At 42.8% G+C, this 18910-nt stretch overlaps 1 protein-coding gene across 4 annotated transcripts in view; it reads right to left on the reverse strand.

Annotated features, from left to right (window-relative positions):
* Window positions 1-17264, reverse strand: part of Fancm (FA complementation group M) — a 52140-nt gene extending 34876 nt beyond the window's left edge. For 3 of the 4 annotated variants that reach the window (XM_027416507.2, XM_027416509.2, XM_027416510.2), the window contains exons 1-7: window positions 16673-17147; window positions 15808-15980; window positions 11583-11660; window positions 7478-7636; window positions 4313-4444; window positions 3061-3193; window positions 1137-1262 (exon numbers count right to left, since the gene is read on the reverse strand). In XM_027416507.2, coding sequence (XP_027272308.1) covers window positions 1137-1262; window positions 3061-3193; window positions 4313-4444; window positions 7478-7636; window positions 11583-11660; window positions 15808-15980; window positions 16673-17147 — 1276 coding nt within the window. Of the gene's footprint in view, window positions 1-1136; window positions 1263-3060; window positions 3194-4312; window positions 4445-7477; window positions 7637-11582; window positions 11661-15807; window positions 15981-16672 lie in introns of all 4 variants that reach the window. The other variant, XM_027416506.2, reaches the window with a different exon arrangement.
* Between the last annotated feature and the right edge of the window lie 1646 nt (window positions 17265-18910).

Consider the following 18910-nt stretch of genomic DNA (forward strand, 5'->3'; position numbering starts at 1 on the left):
TGTCTCCAGAGGGTTGTGATTAAACATGTGTGCCACCAGGCTCAGCCCACAGTAATTATCTTACTGTGGAATAATATCTTTTTAAAAAACATGTTGGGGCTGGAGAGTTGTCTCAGTAGTTAAGAGCATAACTGCTCTTTTGCAGGCCTGAGTGTAGTTCCCAGCACCCACAATAGGTGACTCAATTGCCTGTAACTCCAGCTCCAGAGGGATCTTACATCTCTGGCCTCCACAAGTGAGTGAGAGCACACGAACACAACCACACTCTTAAAAGTAATAAAAATAAATCTACAACAAAGAAAAAAAAAAAAAAACATGGCATGCTTTTAATCCCAGCACTCAGCAGGCAGATCTCTGAGTTCAAGGCCAGCCTAGTCTACAGAGTGAGTTCAAGGACAACCAAGCCTATACAGAGAAACCCTGTCTCGAAAAACAAAAACAAAACAAAACAAAACAAAAAAACTTAAATTTTTCCACCAGATGCAGTAGTACACAGTTGTAAACTTAGCACTTGGGCGGTAGAGGATGAAGAATTAGGTCTTCAAGGCCAGCCTCAGTTACAGAAAGTGCTCAAGGCTAGTCTGAGTTACATGAGACCCTGTCTCAAAAAAGGCCCCAAACACTAAAATCTTATTTTTTTAACTGTCAAATGTAAGTATCCTCTCAATAGCATGTAAGTGTAAACAAAAACCTTAATTTTCAAGAAAATTTCATTCTGAGAATTCAAATGGTCTCAGCAAAGTAAAAGGGAAAAATACCTGTAGTTAAACCATACTTCAATGTTGAGAAGTTCTGACAATTTTTACTACCAGTTACTACTACTTAAAGTTTATTAGCCTTATACAAATTTGTATTCATCAACCTTAATATCCTAACTTACTGAAGAAAATGCATTTAACAGGCAGGCCTACTGTTATACCAGGAGAAAAAAGTATAGACAGATGTGAACCTAGAGAAGTTTCAACATTAACTTTAATCAAGAAAAACCATAAACGGTTTTTTTACTTTTTTCTGAAGGGGTCTTGCCATGCTGCTGAGGCTGGCCTAAAGTCTTGGGTTGATGGGATCCTACCTTGCAAGCACTACCACTCACTGTATTTGGTTAAACAGACACAAACTTCTCAGGGAATTCACACCTTTCTTGAAAGCTGAAGCATCGATGGCTGAAGGATCTCGCACATGAGCAAACACGCTTTCCAGGTGATTGTAGAGCTTCATGAAGTCCTCATTTCGGCCAAGCTCATTCCTTGCCCGTGTCATTCCTTCACAAAGTATGAAAAGGTTTCACAAATAATCAAGAGCAAAGCTGTTGACACTTACTGCTTATTAAAAAGAAATTAAACTTTAACTATGAAGGCAAATTATCAGATTTTAACAGGAAAGTCAATCATATGTTCTAGTCTGACATTTTTGCCTGTTTCTTTGAGACAGGGTATAGCCCTGACTATCCTGGACCAGGTTAGCCTCAAACTCAGAGATTCCCTCGTCTCTGCCTCCTGAGTGCTGGGATTAAAGGAGTGTATCACTACTGCATAGCCTAGTTCCACATTTACAATGCATTATTTTCTAGCAAGCTATCAAAAACAATGAAATATGAACTTCATTACATTAGCCCACTGCTTTTAAAGACAAAATATTTAAGGTTAACTCAAGTTACACAGTAATGAAATGACTCCAAAGGACACAGTGCATACCGTAAGTCAGGGCATTGCTGAACCTTCATAGAGGCTTTGTAGTAGTAGATGGGAACTAACACAGAAACCCACATCTGTACAATGTGAGGAGAATGAAAGACCTTGGAATAGCCAGTCCTAAATGAGACATCCGTTGTAATTTTTAAAAGTGGCGCTCAAGAGACAGAGCTTGGGTGGAGGGTTTTTTTTAATTGGGGGAAAGTGAATGGGAAAAGGGTGGAGGGGAGCGGGGACACTGGCCTCTTCGGACAGGAGTGGCAGGAAAGGGGTAAAGAGAGAAAAGGGTGGTGGGGGAGACAGAGACAGGAGAGTAACAGAGAAAAAGAGAAACAGAGAAAAATGGGAGGTAGGCAGGGCCCTTTTAAAATGTGCACAGGTGGTGCTCTTAGTGGCTGCAGCTGAGGGTGTATCCTGTCAGAACCCTCAGGACAGGCCAGTACAGATGCTTCAATACTACCAATGTCGTCATCAAACTCCTCCCCTCAGGATAGGGAGCTATGCAGAAGTCGAGGCCGAGGAGTGTAAGAGCCAGAGAGGATGGAGGATACCAAGGAAAACAAAGCCTTCTGGACCCAACAGGATTGACACATATGAACTCAAACAGCACTGAGGGGGAAGTGGACACACGCTCCCATCCCTAGCCTAGAAGCTGTCTCCAAGTGACAACAGCTTCCAAAGGAAAAATTAGCTTTCTCCAATCGCGTCTCACTGGGTATACAAACCGTACTTCTAAGGCCCCATGCCCACTGACACCATCACGAAACTCAAAGGTATTTTTTGGAGATTTGTGTCTCAAATTGTATTATATGGGTATTTTTTTGCCTTACTGGTCTTTTTTTGAGTTTATAGCTTCTGATTTTGTAATTATTGGTTTTGTTTTTGTGTGTATATGTGTTTCTCATACTCTTTGTTTTGTGCTTTTTTTTTTTCATTTAATCTTTATTCTTTTTTTTTTGGCCTGTTTTTTCTTTTTTTTTTTTTCTTCTTTTTTTTGGTTTTTCGAGACAGGGTTTCTCTGTGGCTTTGGAGGCTGTCCTGGAACTAGCTCTTGTAGACCAGACTGGCCTCGAACTCACAGAGATCAGCCTGCCTCTGCCTCCCGACTGCTGGGATTAAAAGGCGTATGCCACCAACGCCTGGCGCCTGTTTTTTTTCTAAAGAGAGAGAGAAAGAATGAGTAGAGTTGGATCACTGGGAAAGACTGCTGAGAAGATGAAGGAGAGGAAACAGTGACCAGAATATATTGCATGAAAAAAATTTATTTTTAATTGAAAAAAAGTTAACTGAAGTTTGGCTCCAACTGCTCAATGCCCTGAACCAGAATAACACATTTCATTGTTCTTTAAAATAATTTCATGTAACTTACCTTTAGTTCCGTCCATGATTCCAGAAAGGAAGAAATACAAGGATCGCATCCCCATTTGCTGCAATAACTCATATCCATGATATAAACTAATGCAGATGGCAAACTCTCCTTCAATTATGCCTTGCTGAATTCCCTGGAAGACACACACGTCAAATTTAACCAGAGAAGAAAGGGAAGATACACCCTCCGTGCCAATTGTTACTGTAACACAATATGGTTCAAATGACCAGAATAACCAACCATCTACAATAGTTATAACTTGATGGTTCTACAGGGGGTCATGTTACAGGGTGGGGCTATGGAAGTATCCTGTAGTTTCCTTATAAAGCCTGTCCCTTAAAAAAATAAAATCAACAGGAAACCAGTATCTATCATTTTTCTTCATAGGTAAATTACTTGCAATATATTGGTTCATGTGTTCTTTCAAAGCTGTTTATAATTATCTATCATAGGTCAAGCACCGAGGCAAATATATGAGGTATGATGGGAATGGAAAACAACTGAATAGACTTAGCCTCATGCTAATCCCCCCAGCCCCTCTCTGTGTTTGAGTGTATCCAAGGCTCTTGCTATGTGGCCTCAAGCTGGCCTGGAACTCAGTATATAGCCCAGTCTGGCTTCAAACTCAAAGCAATCCTCCTGCCTTGATCTAACAAGTGCTGGGATTGTAGATATGTGCCACCCAGATAGGACACACATTCAATCAGTATGCAATGCCAAGTAAACATGTCATCATGGTCACACTGGATATTAGGCAGTGCTCTAAGTCTATTCCTGTACAACTAATTTAATCTTAGCACCACAGAGACAGGTATGGCTACAGTCATTATACAGAAACAAACAGAGACATCTGTAGGTGCTTTAAAAGCTCAACGAGACTTACTTTCCTGTATTTGATTAGGGCATAATTTCCTCCTTCCCTCTCTCCCATACCCTTTTCTCCTGTCTTCCTTCCACTAACCTATTTTGTTTATTTGAGACAGAGCTCACCACCCGTAGCCTTATCTTAGAACTCTGAGCAACCCAGCAATCTTCCTGCCTCAACTTCCCCAAGGATGAAATCATGGGCATCAGTTACCACCTCAGCTTCCAAAATACAAGAATTACAAATGTGAACCACCACACCTACAATAAATAGTATGTAAATTCTTCTTGAACTAATTAATACATACCTAAGAATTTATCATTTACATTTTACAAGGCACTCAATAAACTTTTAATCAGTCACCGAAATTTATTTGAAAATACGTACCACAATATTTGGTGACGGGTTCTTCCTAAATTGGTCTCTTGCCAGAATTACTTGGTATTTTGTTAGATTGGGGATGTCTCTTTTCATCAAAACATTTCTCTGAATCAAGGGACTGGCAAATGTTTCCAAAATCTGGAAATTGTAAAGAAATTTAGTTCAAGCTTACTTTCAAGTCCTTTTTCAAATATAATGACTTCATTATATATTAAAAGCTTTCATTTAATAAAAATACACCATGAAGTTAATTTTTAAATGAACACAAGATATTGAAATTCCAAAGCACTGACTTTATATCCAGACACCATCCACCTAAGAGTTGGCAAAAGCATGTATTCCATTACATTCAACTATAATTTAATGCCATATTTATTCTTTTCATTTCCTCTTCAGCACTGGGGGTTTGAACTCAAAGTCTTGCACAAGGCAGGCAGGCAAGTGCTCTACCACTTAACATCCCCAACCTTCCTTCCTTCCTTCCTTCTTCCCTCCCTCCCAAACAAGATTTTCACTGCATAGCCCTGGCTGGTCCCAAACATGTTATATAGACTAAGTTGGCCTAGAACTCACAGAACTTTGCCTGCCTTTGCCTCCCAAGTGCTGAAACTAACACTATAAGCTAGTATGCCTGGCCTACTAGCTTATTTCTCTAAATCAGGGCAAGTCCAGATTTGAGGAAAGGGAAATTTTACCCATCTCTCAGTGGGCTAAGTGGGAAAAAATGAGAACCATCTTTCATCCATGAGAATGAAGTTTTGAAAACACTCAGTTCTTCTCTCCTGTGAGACTGATTATAAAGGACAGACAGAACTGCCTCCAAAATCAAACTCTAGCAGTCTCTCAGCAGCTACAATACTGGTACATGGTAACTGGGCAAGGGAACTCCTCATGGTGAGGTGGCTAATGTGTCCACTGCAGGATGTTAGTCACTTTCTGTTCTCTATGTACTAGGAAGGAGCAGTACTGTATACCCTTTTTCCCCTGTCCCCCTGCTCCCAGTTAAAACAACAACAAAGTGTCAAGATAATGCTAGACAACATCTGGCAAGGAAAATCCCTTCCATTTGAAAATCCATATTGTAAGAATATTATAAAGTCCTCTCTACTCTCCTTCTCTGTTTCTTCTTGGCTCTCTCTCACCTATGCACTCTCTCTGCCTCTATGGCAACCGGCCATAGCGGTCAGCCATTACCCCTGTTCCTCTTCTCTCTTAGTCTCCATACTCTGCCGGGCCGTATAATAAACTAGTCAACATGTCTCATCCCTCAGCTTTCTCTTTTCCTTTTTTAAAATAAAAACATAACAGTATTCCTCAAAAAAAAAAAAAAAAAAGATAAAGAAACTTCTGAGCCAGGTGGTGGTAGCACACAGCTTTAATCTCATCACTCAGGAGGTAGAGGCAGGTGGATCTCTGTGAGTTCAAGACCAGCCTGGTCTACAGAGCAAGTGCCAGGAGAGGTGACAAAGCTACACAAAGAAACCCTGTCTCGAAAAACCGAAAAGGAAAAAAAAAAAAAAAAAAAAAGAGGGTTAGTCCTTAAAACCTGACCGGAGAGATGGCTCAGGGGTTAAGAGCACTAAGTGCTTTTCCAGAGGACCCAGGTTCAGTTCCCAGCACCCACATGGAAGATCACAACTGTCTTTATCTAAAGCTTCAGTTCCAGTGGACCTGATATCCATGGCAAAACAACAATGCACATAAAAAAGAAAAAGAAACTTCTGCCAGCACCTAAAAGCAGAAGCAGGCAGATCTCTGTGAGTCCTTGTCTCAAAAACAAAAGAACTTCTAGCTGAATGACAGATATGTTCACTTTGTGCTGAAAACACGCACATATATGTAACGCTGTACAGACTGAGGTGGATATAGTTATACATTTAGGAGTACATACTTAATTCTCTTTCTTTCCACCCCCCCCATCAGAAATGTTGCCACACTCCCTATAGAGGGCAAAAAGTTCCTTGTGCCCACAGATAAGCACTGAAGTCAGGAAAGTTAAACACACAGCTGAGCTCTCCAAGGGGAGAAGATACTTGGCTGTTCTCCAGGAAAGTTGTAGTTTACAACTTGATGATCCCTTGCTGTCTGATGAGCCTGTACCCCCAGAATTTATGTTTTACTTTCTGCATACCCTTTCCCCCTAAAACCTTGAGCACTACTTCTAGTCCATAAAACTTGTCCTTGTGAGAGATGTCACCTGTACTTCACAACCTAAGTGACTTGCATGTTATCTTATGGACAGGGGTTATGATTACCTCAGTCATTCTCCCTAGAGCAGTGCTTCTCAACCTTCCTCATGCGTCAGCCCTTTAATACAGTTAGTTCCTATACTGTAGTGACCCCCAACCACAAAATTATTTCATTTCTACTTCATAACTGTAATTTTGCTACTGTTATGAACTGGGAAGTATCTGATATGCAGCCCCCACAGGGTCGCAGCCCACAGGCTAAGAATCGATGCCATAGACCCTTACCTACAGTACTGCTTCTAAGTCAACAAGAACCCATCTCACAGATGAAGCCATATGTACACTGTGAAGAACTTCAATGAAAACATGCCTTAAGCTTGGAACTGAGTTCATTGTTATCTGAAAACTTTTTTCCAAAATTGTGCTGTGCTTAAATATGCCAAAAATAAACACTCTGATGTCAGACTCTAGAAGTCTTGGCCTAGAACCAGTTACCTAAAACGGGGCTGAACTGAGTTTCATTCTTTCCTCACACAGATCATTTCCCTGTGGGCTGTAAAGCCTGCAGGGACCTCCCACAATTCCTGTGTAATCTTAATATTCAAGAGAATGAGACAAGAGAGTCACAAGTTCAAGTCCAGCCTAGGCTACATAGGGAGATTCTATCTCGATGCAAGAACAACAACAACAAAAAAAGTTGCAAGTCATTTAAATATACGTTTATTAGGCAGACAGGGTCAACCTCAACACCACCATATCCAGCTTAAGGCTATTAATCTGTTTTACAAATGGCCCATTTTGTAAAGAAAAAACGGTTTTGTGCATATAAAAATGGGGCTGACTGACCCCAAGTTTCAATTTCAGAGATGTTTTTCATATTATAGGAAACAAAGTACTGTATATATACTCTGCTATATTCTAACTGAAATAATTCCATCCCTGGCTCATTTGTCAGAACCCCAAAGTGATGAAAATGGCTTACCTGGATGTATGTCTTTTGGATGGCTCCAAGTTCTTCCCCCAGGGGAACAACAAGCTTCTCAACTCGTCTTTCATGAGAATAGGGCAAAATATCCGGAGAATCTTCAGAACGAAGCTCTATCTTCCCAATTAGTAGGTTGGTAATCACCTGTTGTACAGCCTAGGCAGAATCAGAGAAGTATAGGTGTAAATCAGATAACACGATGAATTATAAATCTGAAGCTAGACTGAGCTCATAAGACCCCCCACATCAAAAACACAAGGATAAACAAATAAATACATAGATGATGTAATACCTTTCTGAGGTAAAATTCACTCAAAGTTTGCATTGGGACTTAAAATGACTGTATCAGAAGACTACAGCACTGACACTGTGATCAATAGTTAAAAAGAAACAAAACAAGCCCAGATGCAACTGTATGCTTGGCAGAGTCTCAGCTAACTCCAGCCTGGGCTTTGCACTAAGTTTCAACCCTGACTTGAGCTACAAAGTGAGACTCTATTTCATAAATGTGAAACAAAAATGAAAGGAATTCTGACTTAGTTTAACTCAAAAAATCCTCTGGGACAAGAACCATAGCTTAGGGTCTGGGGAGATGGCTCAATGGTTAAGAGTATTATCTGCTCTTCCAAAGGATCCAGGTTCAGTTCCCAGCACCAACATGGCAGCTCACAACTGTGTGTTAGCTATAGTTCTAGGGGACAGGCATCAATGGAAGTAAAACATCCACACATTAAAATAATAAAATAACTTTCCAAAACAAGAATCACATCTCACTCACCTTTGTGTACCCAAATACTCCCCCGTACTATATGAGGTCCATTGATCTAAGGACTACATTTTTATAACTATTTCATAAAATGAAGGCTTTCATTTGCTATTATTTATTTGAGTCAGGATCTTATTGTACAGCTCTGGCTGGCCTGGAACTCACCACATAGACCAGGTTGGCCTCAGACTTAGGGAGATCTGCCTGCTTCTTTTTCCTCAGTGAGGGAACTAAAGGCATTTCCAAAACCATATCCAGAAATATTTTTTTTTTATATTTCATTCATTCAACAATTTTCTTGTTGTTGTTCCATATTTTCTTTCTTTGTTTTTTGAGTCAGTCTCATTGTAGCTCAGATTGGCCTGGATCTCACTATATAATTCAGGGTGGCCTCAAACTAGAGGTACTATTCCAGTGATAGCCCTGTAAGTGTTAGGATCACAACTGTGAGCTACCATACCCAATCAACAAATATCTGTAAATTCCACAGACCAGGCATTCAGTTAGTGATAAACTATTGCTAAAATAGGCCTAAGCACTGCACGCATGTATTTTATAATTTAGTTGGGGCAGAAAGATTTAAAAAGGCAGATTATGATGAATCTGAAGCTGAAAAGAGGATACAGTGGGTAAGAGTACGTGCTTTAAAAGCACAAGGAACTACATTTGGACCCAATACCATAGTAAAAGTGAAAAGCTGGGTGTGACTGTATGTGCATGATTACAACCCAGTAAGGTGGGGCAGAGACAGGGAGACCAGATGAGCCCTGGGGATGGACAGACACTAGCCTAGCAGGTTCAGTGACAGGTCTACCTTCAAAGGAATAAGGAGGGTAGATGCCTGCCATCCTCGTCTGGGCTCTGTGTTCGAGCACAAGCATGAACACACACACATATGCACATACAGGTGCACCCACACACAAATAATAAAAAAGAAAAACTAACATCAGGAAAGCTGACTTTTGATAATTTAGTTAAAACAGATCCTTTTTAAGGAGATATTTAAGCAACAATTTAATATCTGAGAGAAAAATCAAGCATACTTAAAGGAGAGATGAGAGCAAATTTCTAACTGTCATGAAGACGATCCACGAACAAAGGATAAGCACAAGAAGATTGTGTACAGAGAAAAGAAGAGCCTTGCAGCTTGCGAGAGGTAAAACAATGTTGGAAAGCGTCAACAGATAAAGAAACCAGGATGTCAGGCAGGTGAACGCAGAATTCAATTTGGGGACTGGGGTATTGCACGAGTGGCAGAATGCAAGCAGAGTGTGCTGCCCAGGTTCCATATGCTGCACCAATTGGGGCAAAGTGCATTTTTACTATTTCCCAGAGTTCCTTCGAGAAATGGCTGATGCAATGATCAGAACAGAAAAAACATTAAATGAGCATAAATATTTTGTGATGCAAAATATATATTTTTAAAGCAACAGGTGGTATAGTATGGCGATATATGACTAATAGACACAGAAGCCATTTAAAAATGGGGCAAAAGCTAGGACAACTGACAACAAAATAATGCTTCATTTAGTCCACAGAAACACAATAAATTTACATTAGTGCCCACAGACATAAAGAAATGAATAAGTAAATAGGATTTTGAGAGAACATGGGTCTTTGTTGCAGAAGTCACACCACAAGTGTAAACTTAAGGCTGGGAATACTGCGGCAGTAGAGTGCTTGCACTAGAATGCATGGTAACTTGGTTCATCCCCAGCACAGCATAAAAACAGGCCTGGTAATATATGTCTATAGTCCCAGCACTCAGGAAGCAGAGGGAGGAGGATCAAGAGTTCAAGGTCCCAGCCCGGTCTACAGATAAGCTCCAAAGCTACATGGAGAAACCCTTTGAGGCGTGGGGGGGGGGGAGAAAAAGAATTCAAGGTCATCATTGACTACATAGTGAGTTCAAGGCCACCCTGGATAACTTAAGGCCCTGTCCCCCCAATTTTTTTTGGGGGGGGGGTTCGAGGCAGGGTTTTTCTGTGGCTTTGGAGGCTGTCCTGGAACTAGCTCTTGTAGACCAGACTGGTCTCGAACTCACAGAGATCCACCTGCCTCTGCCTCCTGAGTGCTGGGATTAAAGATGTGTGCCACGACCACCTGGCTTCCCAAAAATTTTTTAAAAAGTAAAAGAAGTTTGGGAAAGGAGATAAGAAATGATGACCATGCAAATGTTAAAGCAATAACTGCTGCAGCTAGAACTGTAACTAGGGGCTGAAATGGGATATTTGCAGGCTTTCAGCAACTCTGCTCTACAAGAAAGCTAAGTTTACAATGCAGAAGACTAGATCATATCACGTTAACCAATGCAGGTCAAGATCAGCAGCACCAGAAGAGACCAATCCACAGCAGGCATTCCTTGCTAGCCTATGCCAAGAAAGGTTCCAAGTCAACCTTCTTGCAAAAACCGAGCAATATGACTTCACCACATCAAGCACCAGACAGACCCAAACTGAGTGATATTCTACAAAAATAACTGGATCCTACTCTTCAGAACCAGAGAGTCATGGGAAGTGAGACTGAGCAATAAGACAGGCTGCAGGGAGAAAAGAGAAGTTAGATTACAACCCAGAGTGCTAAGAGGCATGGGGTGAGGGTGGAGGCACCTTGGAAAAACCAAGATCTGCAGAAGACTTACTAGTGTGTCAGTTTTAATATTATGGTTTAAATGTACAGTTATATCAGTGCTAACATCAGAGGAGGCAATGTCAATGTGAAAGTCATAATATTTCAATTTGTATACATTACGCTGTCTTGATGCCAAGAAACTTGGAAGATTACCACCACCACCACCACCCACCACCACCACCACCACCACCACCACCACCACCCCACCCCACCCAAAAAAAAACTAGCCAGGCAAGGTGGCACAGGCCTCCAATGCTCAGGAGGCTAAAACAAGGATAGGACTTGCTTGGGCTACTTCCTTAGCAATACCATGACTCAATACATATTAAAAAGAGGTTAGGAACACAGCGGGGTGGAGAAGCACTGACACAGATGCTTATGGCTCTGGATTCAAGTCCCAGCCCCCCTGTTATCGCTGGGGCTCAAGCATGCAGTAGTAACCAAGTTGAAGGCTGAGGCAGAATGATCCCTTGAGCAAGAAGCCTGCCTGGCACAATGACCAGAACCTGACTCACAAAGAATGGAATAAAAGAGGGGCAAGGGACAGCAGGACAGATGCTATGAGGACAAAGAAACATTCTGCAGTTGCGGAAATGCCACAGTCCTCACAGCAAACCAGGTAAACACTAAAATGGAAAACTGACCTGGCCCCATATAAAAATCTGTATTTTCTTACACATAATAATAGAAACTCACAGCACTTACCTTGATATCACTACCTGGTGTGGCACTAAGAGCCAAGATTCGAAAGTGAGTTGTGTATTTGACCAGTTCCCTTACAACCTTTAGGAAAAAAAAAAAAAAAAAAAAAAAAGCACTGTAGTTTCATCTGCTCAATGCGAAAACAAAAATAGTTTGGTTAAACAAGACATTATGTCTGGTCTACTATGGTTTATTCTTCCACTGACACCAGGATATTCTGCTGCATGGAACTACCACTAATCATCTCATCCCATAAACAAATGATTTAGGTTTCCAGATACTCACACTGAATCTACTACTGCTCAAAACATATTAATTAATACAATTTTAAAAAGATGCTAGACATTACATATAAAGGCATAACATTACACAAAAAGCAGACTTCTAAACTATTTTGATTAAGAACTAATAAGCTAGGACATGATGGGGCACAGAATACAGGAGGCTGAGATAGGAAAACTAGCAAAAATCAAGATTAGCCTGGGCTACACAATGAGTTCTCTGCCAGCCTGGGCTATAGACTGAGGTCCAGAAAACAGAGGAAAAACCAGAACTGATAAAAAGGCCTGAGGATGTAGCTTCAAAGGAAAAGTGTTTGCCCAGCATGTACAAGGAAAGCCCTAAGGTTCATCTCCGGCATGGCAGAAACAAAAGCTTTTATGCAAAATAAAGTATCTTCGATAACTAATCTTTTTTTTTTTTTTTTTTTTTTTTTTTTTTTTTTTGGTTTTCCGAAATAGGGTTTCTCTGTGTAGCTTTGGAGCCTATCCTGGCACTCACTCTGGAGACCAGGCTGGCCTCGAACTCACAGAGATCTGCCTGCCTCTGCCTCCAGAGTACTGGGATTAAAGGCATGCGCCACTAACATCCGGCTTTCAATAACTAATCTTGTCTTAGTGTTTTTCTAGTTTGCTTTTTGCTGCTGTGAGGGAATACTGACTAAAAGCAACTTTCAGGAGGAAAGAGTTTATTTCATCTGACAAGTTACAGTTGATGGCTGAAGTGATGGTGGAAGTTCATTTCCTTATGGGATGAAAGGATGGAAGTCAGGGCAGGAACTGAAGCAGAGACCATGGAGGAAGGCTGCTAACTAGCCTGCCAGGCTTGCTTTCTCATGCAACTTAGAACCACCTGCCAGAGGTGGCAGCACCCACAGGGGACTGGCCACCCCACAATAATCATTAATCAAGAAAATGAGCCGGGCGGTGGTGGCACACGCCTTTAGTCCCAACACTCAGGAGGCAGAGGCAGGCAGATCTCTGTGAGTTTGAGGACAGTCTGCTCTACAGAGGGAGTTCCAGGAAATGCTTCAAAAGCTATATAGAAAAACCCTATCCAAAAAGAAAAAAAGGAAAAGAAAATGACCCACAGACATGTCCATAATCCCAACTGATGAGGCAATTCCTCAGTTGAGGGTCCCTCTTTCCAGGTGACTCTACTTTGTGTCAAGTTGACAAAACTAGTCAGTCTGGATGTTGGTGGTGCATGCCTTTATTCCCAGCACTTGGGAGGCAGAGGCAGGTGGATCTCTGTGAGTTCAAGACCAGCCTGGTCTACAAGAGGCAGCCTCCAAAGCCACAGAGAAACCCTGTCTTGAAAAACCAAAACAAAACAAGTGAGCAGTGCGCTAGAAGTGAAGGATGAAAAGCAAAGGCATCGCCGCAGCAAGGAGGATATAAACACACTGCTCTTTGGGTTGGTACTTTAGAAAAAAATCCTTTTTAGTATGAATATGGTGGGAGCCTGCAACCTCAGCTCCCAGGAAACTGAGGAGTACAGCGAGTTCAAGTTTCAAGGAGCTTGTGGGCATGTTGTCACTCGTATCTAGAATGACTCAGGGGCTGTTCTGTTATTAGTTAAGTCAATACATGTCAATTGTATTCATTGAAACATGTACTCATACTGGGTATGTCTCACTTTCCATGACTCTTCCTAGAGAAGCCTATACCCATGCTCTCAGGTGTGTCTCTCAGAAGTTTCTAGACACCTTCTCTTAATCCTTGTACTAAAGCCTATATTAAAATATCTTTATTAAATTCCAACTCTGCTTCAAAACAAAAATCACATAATGCCTAGACACCTTTTGAAAATAAAATGAGCTAAATAAATGCTAATTCTACAAAAGCAATTTCAAAGGAGCTAGAATAAGTTTAAACTATCTCTCAAGATGGGTGCAGTGTAATCCAGCATTGGGGAAGGAGAAGGACCAGCATTTACTTGCAGGCCATCTTTGGCTACAGAGTGAGTTCAAAGCCAGTTCTGGACCCCCCAAAATGAAAACAAAAACAAAAAACAAATAAATATACAAAAAGAAACAATAATTAAATATCTTCCTAAAATGTAAATTTCAACACAGTCTGTATTAATCTGAAACAAAAAACTGAAATAAATATATTTCCCAGATATAGCTAAAGTGATAGCAATAAGAAAGATAATTCTCCCTAGGATAATACAGAGTAATATAGTAACAATACTTATCTCCAAGAAAACTACAGATCATAAACTGGCAGTCAAATTCCTTTCCTTCTTTCTCCCACTTCTATTCCTACTCTCTGTCCTCAACCTACTGTCATCACTTTTGGTAAAACCACCAGCTTTACTGTTTTCTACGCTATTTAGTATCTATACATGTCAGATTTCAAAATTCCTCTGCGATCTGTCCTCTTTACTATCCACTGCATAATGGATATTACACATCTCCACAGTCATGGGTTATGATGACATATGCATATAATCCCAGCACTCTAGAGGCTGACTCAGGAATATCCCAAGTCAGAGGCCAACCTGGATTCACAGGCAGACCCAGTCTCAACAGCAACAATAGCAACAGATCCTCCAAACCGGACACATATAATAAAGGCTACTTGGGCTGGCGAGACAGCCCAGCAGTTAAGGGTGCATACTGCTCTTGCAGAAAGTTTGACTTCTGTCCCAACACCCATGTTGGCCGTCTGGAACTCTAGCTCTAGGGTATTCACCAACCTACTCTAGACTCCGAGGGCACCTTCAATCACAGGTGTAGACCCACCCACCCACGTGTGTGTGTGTGTGTGTGTGTGTGTGTGTGTGTGTGTGTGTGTGTGTGTGTAAAGAGAAAACAAATCTTCAAAAAAAAGCTTTATGAAAAATACCAAGGTAGAACAGAACAGACAATGTCTCCTTCATAGAAGAGGGAAAGAGAAGATCATTTGTATTTAGTGTAAAGAGATGAATGGCTTCTATGACCGAACCCAACTGAGTCAGAGTGCTTCTCAGAGTACTCAAGTGGAAAGTGCAGTTAGGTGTACTGCATATACTATGCCACTAACTCCTATAACACTGACAATTGTTTGTCATCTTACCCAAATGCCAAACTACTGCAATATATATCCACTTCCAAAGTTTAGATTATTACTTCCTAAATTCCACATATGTCCTACTTTAAATTATTGCCTAAACTAAGACCAGGCTTATCGATGGACTAAACAGCCTTGCCTACTTTAAGAATGCTTTCATGCCAGGTGCTCTACTTAAGGGGAGAACAATTTGACAATTCATTGGAATGTTTCATTTTGGAGCTCTGGCTCTTGTGCAAGAATGCAAATATACTGTCTTTAGATAATTCCTATGGGAGAGCATAAGATATGAGGAGAAGCAAATTCTTCAACTGGGAAGGAAGCCAAGAAACATGTTCCACATTTGACATTAATGGCCTTGTTAAAGTTAGGAGGCAAGCTAGGGGCTGGGCGTGGTGGCATATGCTGTTAGTCTCAGCAGAGGCAGGCAGAGCTCTGTGAGTTCCAGGCCAGCAAAGCTACATTGTGACATCTTGTCTCAAAAAAGAAAAAGAAAAGGAAAAGAGCAGCAGACCCAGCCTGAATGGACAGGGAGTGTATTCCCTTCACCATGTGCTCTGACACAGTGAGTGTGAAGCTTTTATAATCACACCAGCAACATTTTCCATCATTTAGACCTGTCCCTCAAATGCTCCTTAATAATGTCTCTCGAGGGCTGGAGACATGGCTCAGAGGATAAAAGCACTGGCTGCTCTTCCAGAGGTCCTGAGTTCAATTCCCAGCAACCACTTGATGGCTCACAACCATCTGTAATGGGTTCTGATGTCCTCTTCTGAGGTGCAAGCCAACATAAAGAAAGAACACTGTATATATAATAAATAAAAATAAATCCTTAAAAAAAAAAAACCCAGTATATGCCTCCTCTACAGAAGAGCTTTTAACAAAATGATTACCTGGCAGTAAGCATAGTTCCCAAGAGCCTTATGAGCTTCATCAACCACAAGACACTTTATTCGGGCAGCAGGACAAGCTTCTCTAGTAAGGTCGTTTACCATGACCTGAGGTGTAAGAAAAAGGACCCGCTTGCTGCACCATATGTCCTTCCTGCTGACAGCTTGAGTTGAACCTGTGAATGAAAGTGACATTGGAACAGGGTATGGTGGCAGTCCTCTGTAATCCTATCACTCTAGAGGTTGAGGTGGAAGGACAACTGTAAGTTCAAGCCTAGCCTGTTCTACACCTCCTGTTCCAGGCCAGCCAGGGCTATACAGCAAATCCCCACTTCATAACAAAACAGAAGAAACACACACCAAGATAGTAAACATTGGGAAACTTTAGACCATCATCGGTAGGCTATAAAAATCCTGGCCTAGTTTCTGAATACATTCATGCTCTGGTACTCTCCTTAAGGGGAAAACAACTGGACAATTCGTTGTAATGTTGCATTTTGGAGCTGTGATGCAACCCAAGGGTGGAAGCAGGCTCATAAAAGATTACAATTGCAATGTCTTTAGATAATTCCTAAAGAACATAAAACCCCGGGAGAAGCAAACTCTTCAATGGGGAAATCCTTCTTGGATAGGATGCCAAAAAAATACATTCAGCATGCACACACAATTGCTTCAAAACACTGGCAATTTACATGATATCTCTGAAAGCAACTAAAGCAAGTCAATGCATCAGACTTGGCTTTGCTACCGACAGACGGTGGGTGTTCTTAGGGGAAAGATGAAAACATTCGCATTGGGGAATTCTTCCGCCTGGCTAGTTGACACAAGAGCCAGCCTTTCCCAGGGAGCCGAGTTTTTCCTCAGATACCTGTCATCTCAGCCATGTGAGACTGCGGAATGCCCATGACGTGGAAGCAAGCCTCCATCTGCTGTGTCACGAGGGGTTTCGTGGGTGCCATGAAAACTACCTTGCCGGAAGGGAACCAGCGGTAGAAATTATACATGACCACGGCCGCAATGAAGGTCTTCCCCAGCCCGGTGGGCAGGCACACCAGGGTGTTGCAGAACAGCGCGGTCCGGGAGATGTGCAGCTGGTAGTCGCGCACCGGGCAATTGGTAGGGTAAATCCACACGGCGCCCGCAGCCGCGCAGAAGCCGCCGTCCTCGGGATCCAGCTGCCGCTCAGCCTCGTACGCCGCCACCAGCAGCACCTCGTCGTCATCCTCCTCCTGCGGCGCCTCCGCCACGGCGGGCGAGCGCGCTTGGCTGCCGACCCCAGCGCCTGCGCCTCGCACGAGGCTCGGGCCCCACGTCTGGAAGAGCGTTCTCTGCCGTCCGCTCATGGCGCCCACCAGCAGCGGCGCTCCGCCGTCGGACCCGCCAGGCTGGCCGCGCAACCGCCGAGGCTCGGACGCCCATCAGTCTCTGGCGGGCGACACTGTGGAACCCAGGGGCGGGGCTGGCCGCAGCCCGTCGGGTTGAAAAAGCCGCCGCCTGGTCTTCGGCGGGGATATGATTGGCTGCTGCTCCGGAAACCTGCGGAAACGCATGCGCAGTGCACATGCGAGGGTGGGCTCTGCATTTGGTCTCCTTTGCAAGTTTTTGGGTTTTGTTTCAGTTTTGTTACCCTTCCCCCCCCACACACACACCCCACCCCACCCCACGCCGCGAGCGCTTAAATGCCATCTACAACTAGGCGAGGTAACTCTTGCTGGAAGTAGAGGCTGGAGGATCACGAGTTCAAGGTCATCCTTGGCTTCAGAGAGTTTCCAAGCCAAAAAAGTACGTAAGTAAATAGAATCTAGGTTTTAGTTTGCTTCCAGTGATGAGGTGTCATGACTAATGTATACTCATAATTTGTTGAGTATTAACCTTATTGAATATTTAAACCCGAAGATGAAAGTAAAAGCAAAAGTAAGAAGAGTTAAACAATTCCGATTTTTCTCCACTTACGCTAAGAAAAGTGCAGTCTTCTGTGTTAGAGATGGCAACCCATTATTTTGATACTTTGCCTGTCTAAAAGAAAAGTGATTGCGCTCTGGCCCTGTATTTATTGGAAAACGAAAAGATAAGATTTTGCCTTGGGGTTTCATTTTTTTTTTCCCTCTGTTTGTTTTTATTTCACACAGAATCTTGCTCTGAGGCTCATTCTGGCCTGGAACTCCCCAGGTAGACCCAAACGTCCTTGAACTGCCCCTGCCCTGCCTCAGCTTGCAAGGGGCTATAGGGACTTCCAAGTGCTGCGGGCTTGCACTGTGTCTGCACTGTTACATAATAGTTACAGGCTTAGAGCTGTAAGCGTCCCTGTGCAGTTCTGTTAGCCATACCCTTCTACTTCGTACTTGGGTTACCGGTACAAATGCGTTCCATCAGTTACTGAAGCAAAGTACAAACACACCCTATAGCTGCTGCTGTACACCACCCTCACTATTGCAAAGAGGCGTTTTAAGTGGAGCTTCGTTCCAGTGTTTTATTCAAGTTTCTAAATTTGTTTGTACACAAACATCTGTCAGTTCGGTTGGGGGCAGTTTGCATTTAGTTTTGTGTAAATAAAGTTTAGATGGGCAAGGACTAAGCCAATTCAGATGAGAGTAGGGTAGAACTAGATAAAATGAGATGCAGACCCGAATGCTGTTTTTTTCTTTAAATGATTGACCAAGGAATGCCACACAAAGCATCAAACTAAGGAGGTTTGACATCATCACCTCATTCAGTTGAAGAAGCCACCCACACACATTTCTCATTCTGCGAGGACCCTACAGAGTCCTCGCAGCCCAGACATGACATCCCACGAGCCCATTTCCTTTTAGGATCACGGCGGCCCCGCCCCTTGAGTGCCTCCGGGGGCGGGGTCACGCGTGGACCCAGGCTTTCAGGCTCCGAAAGGCGGAGAACCAGCCCCTGAGGGCCTGCAGTGCTCGAGCCACGCCTGGACCCAGGCTCGCTTGCCCAGAAAGGCGAAGGCTCCGCCCCCCTCGAGCATGGCGCATGCCCTGGCCACGCCTCGAGGGCGTGGCTACGCAGGACTGGCGGGCTGACTCAGAAAGGCGGAGGCCCCGCCCCTAGAGCGTGGCGCAAGCCCAGGCCACGCCCCGGGGCGGAGCAT

Source organism: Cricetulus griseus, chromosome 5 (genome assembly GCF_003668045.3).
Source record: "Cricetulus griseus strain 17A/GY chromosome 5, alternate assembly CriGri-PICRH-1.0, whole genome shotgun sequence".
In the NCBI taxonomy this organism is placed as follows: Eukaryota; Metazoa; Chordata; class Mammalia; order Rodentia; family Cricetidae; genus Cricetulus; species Cricetulus griseus.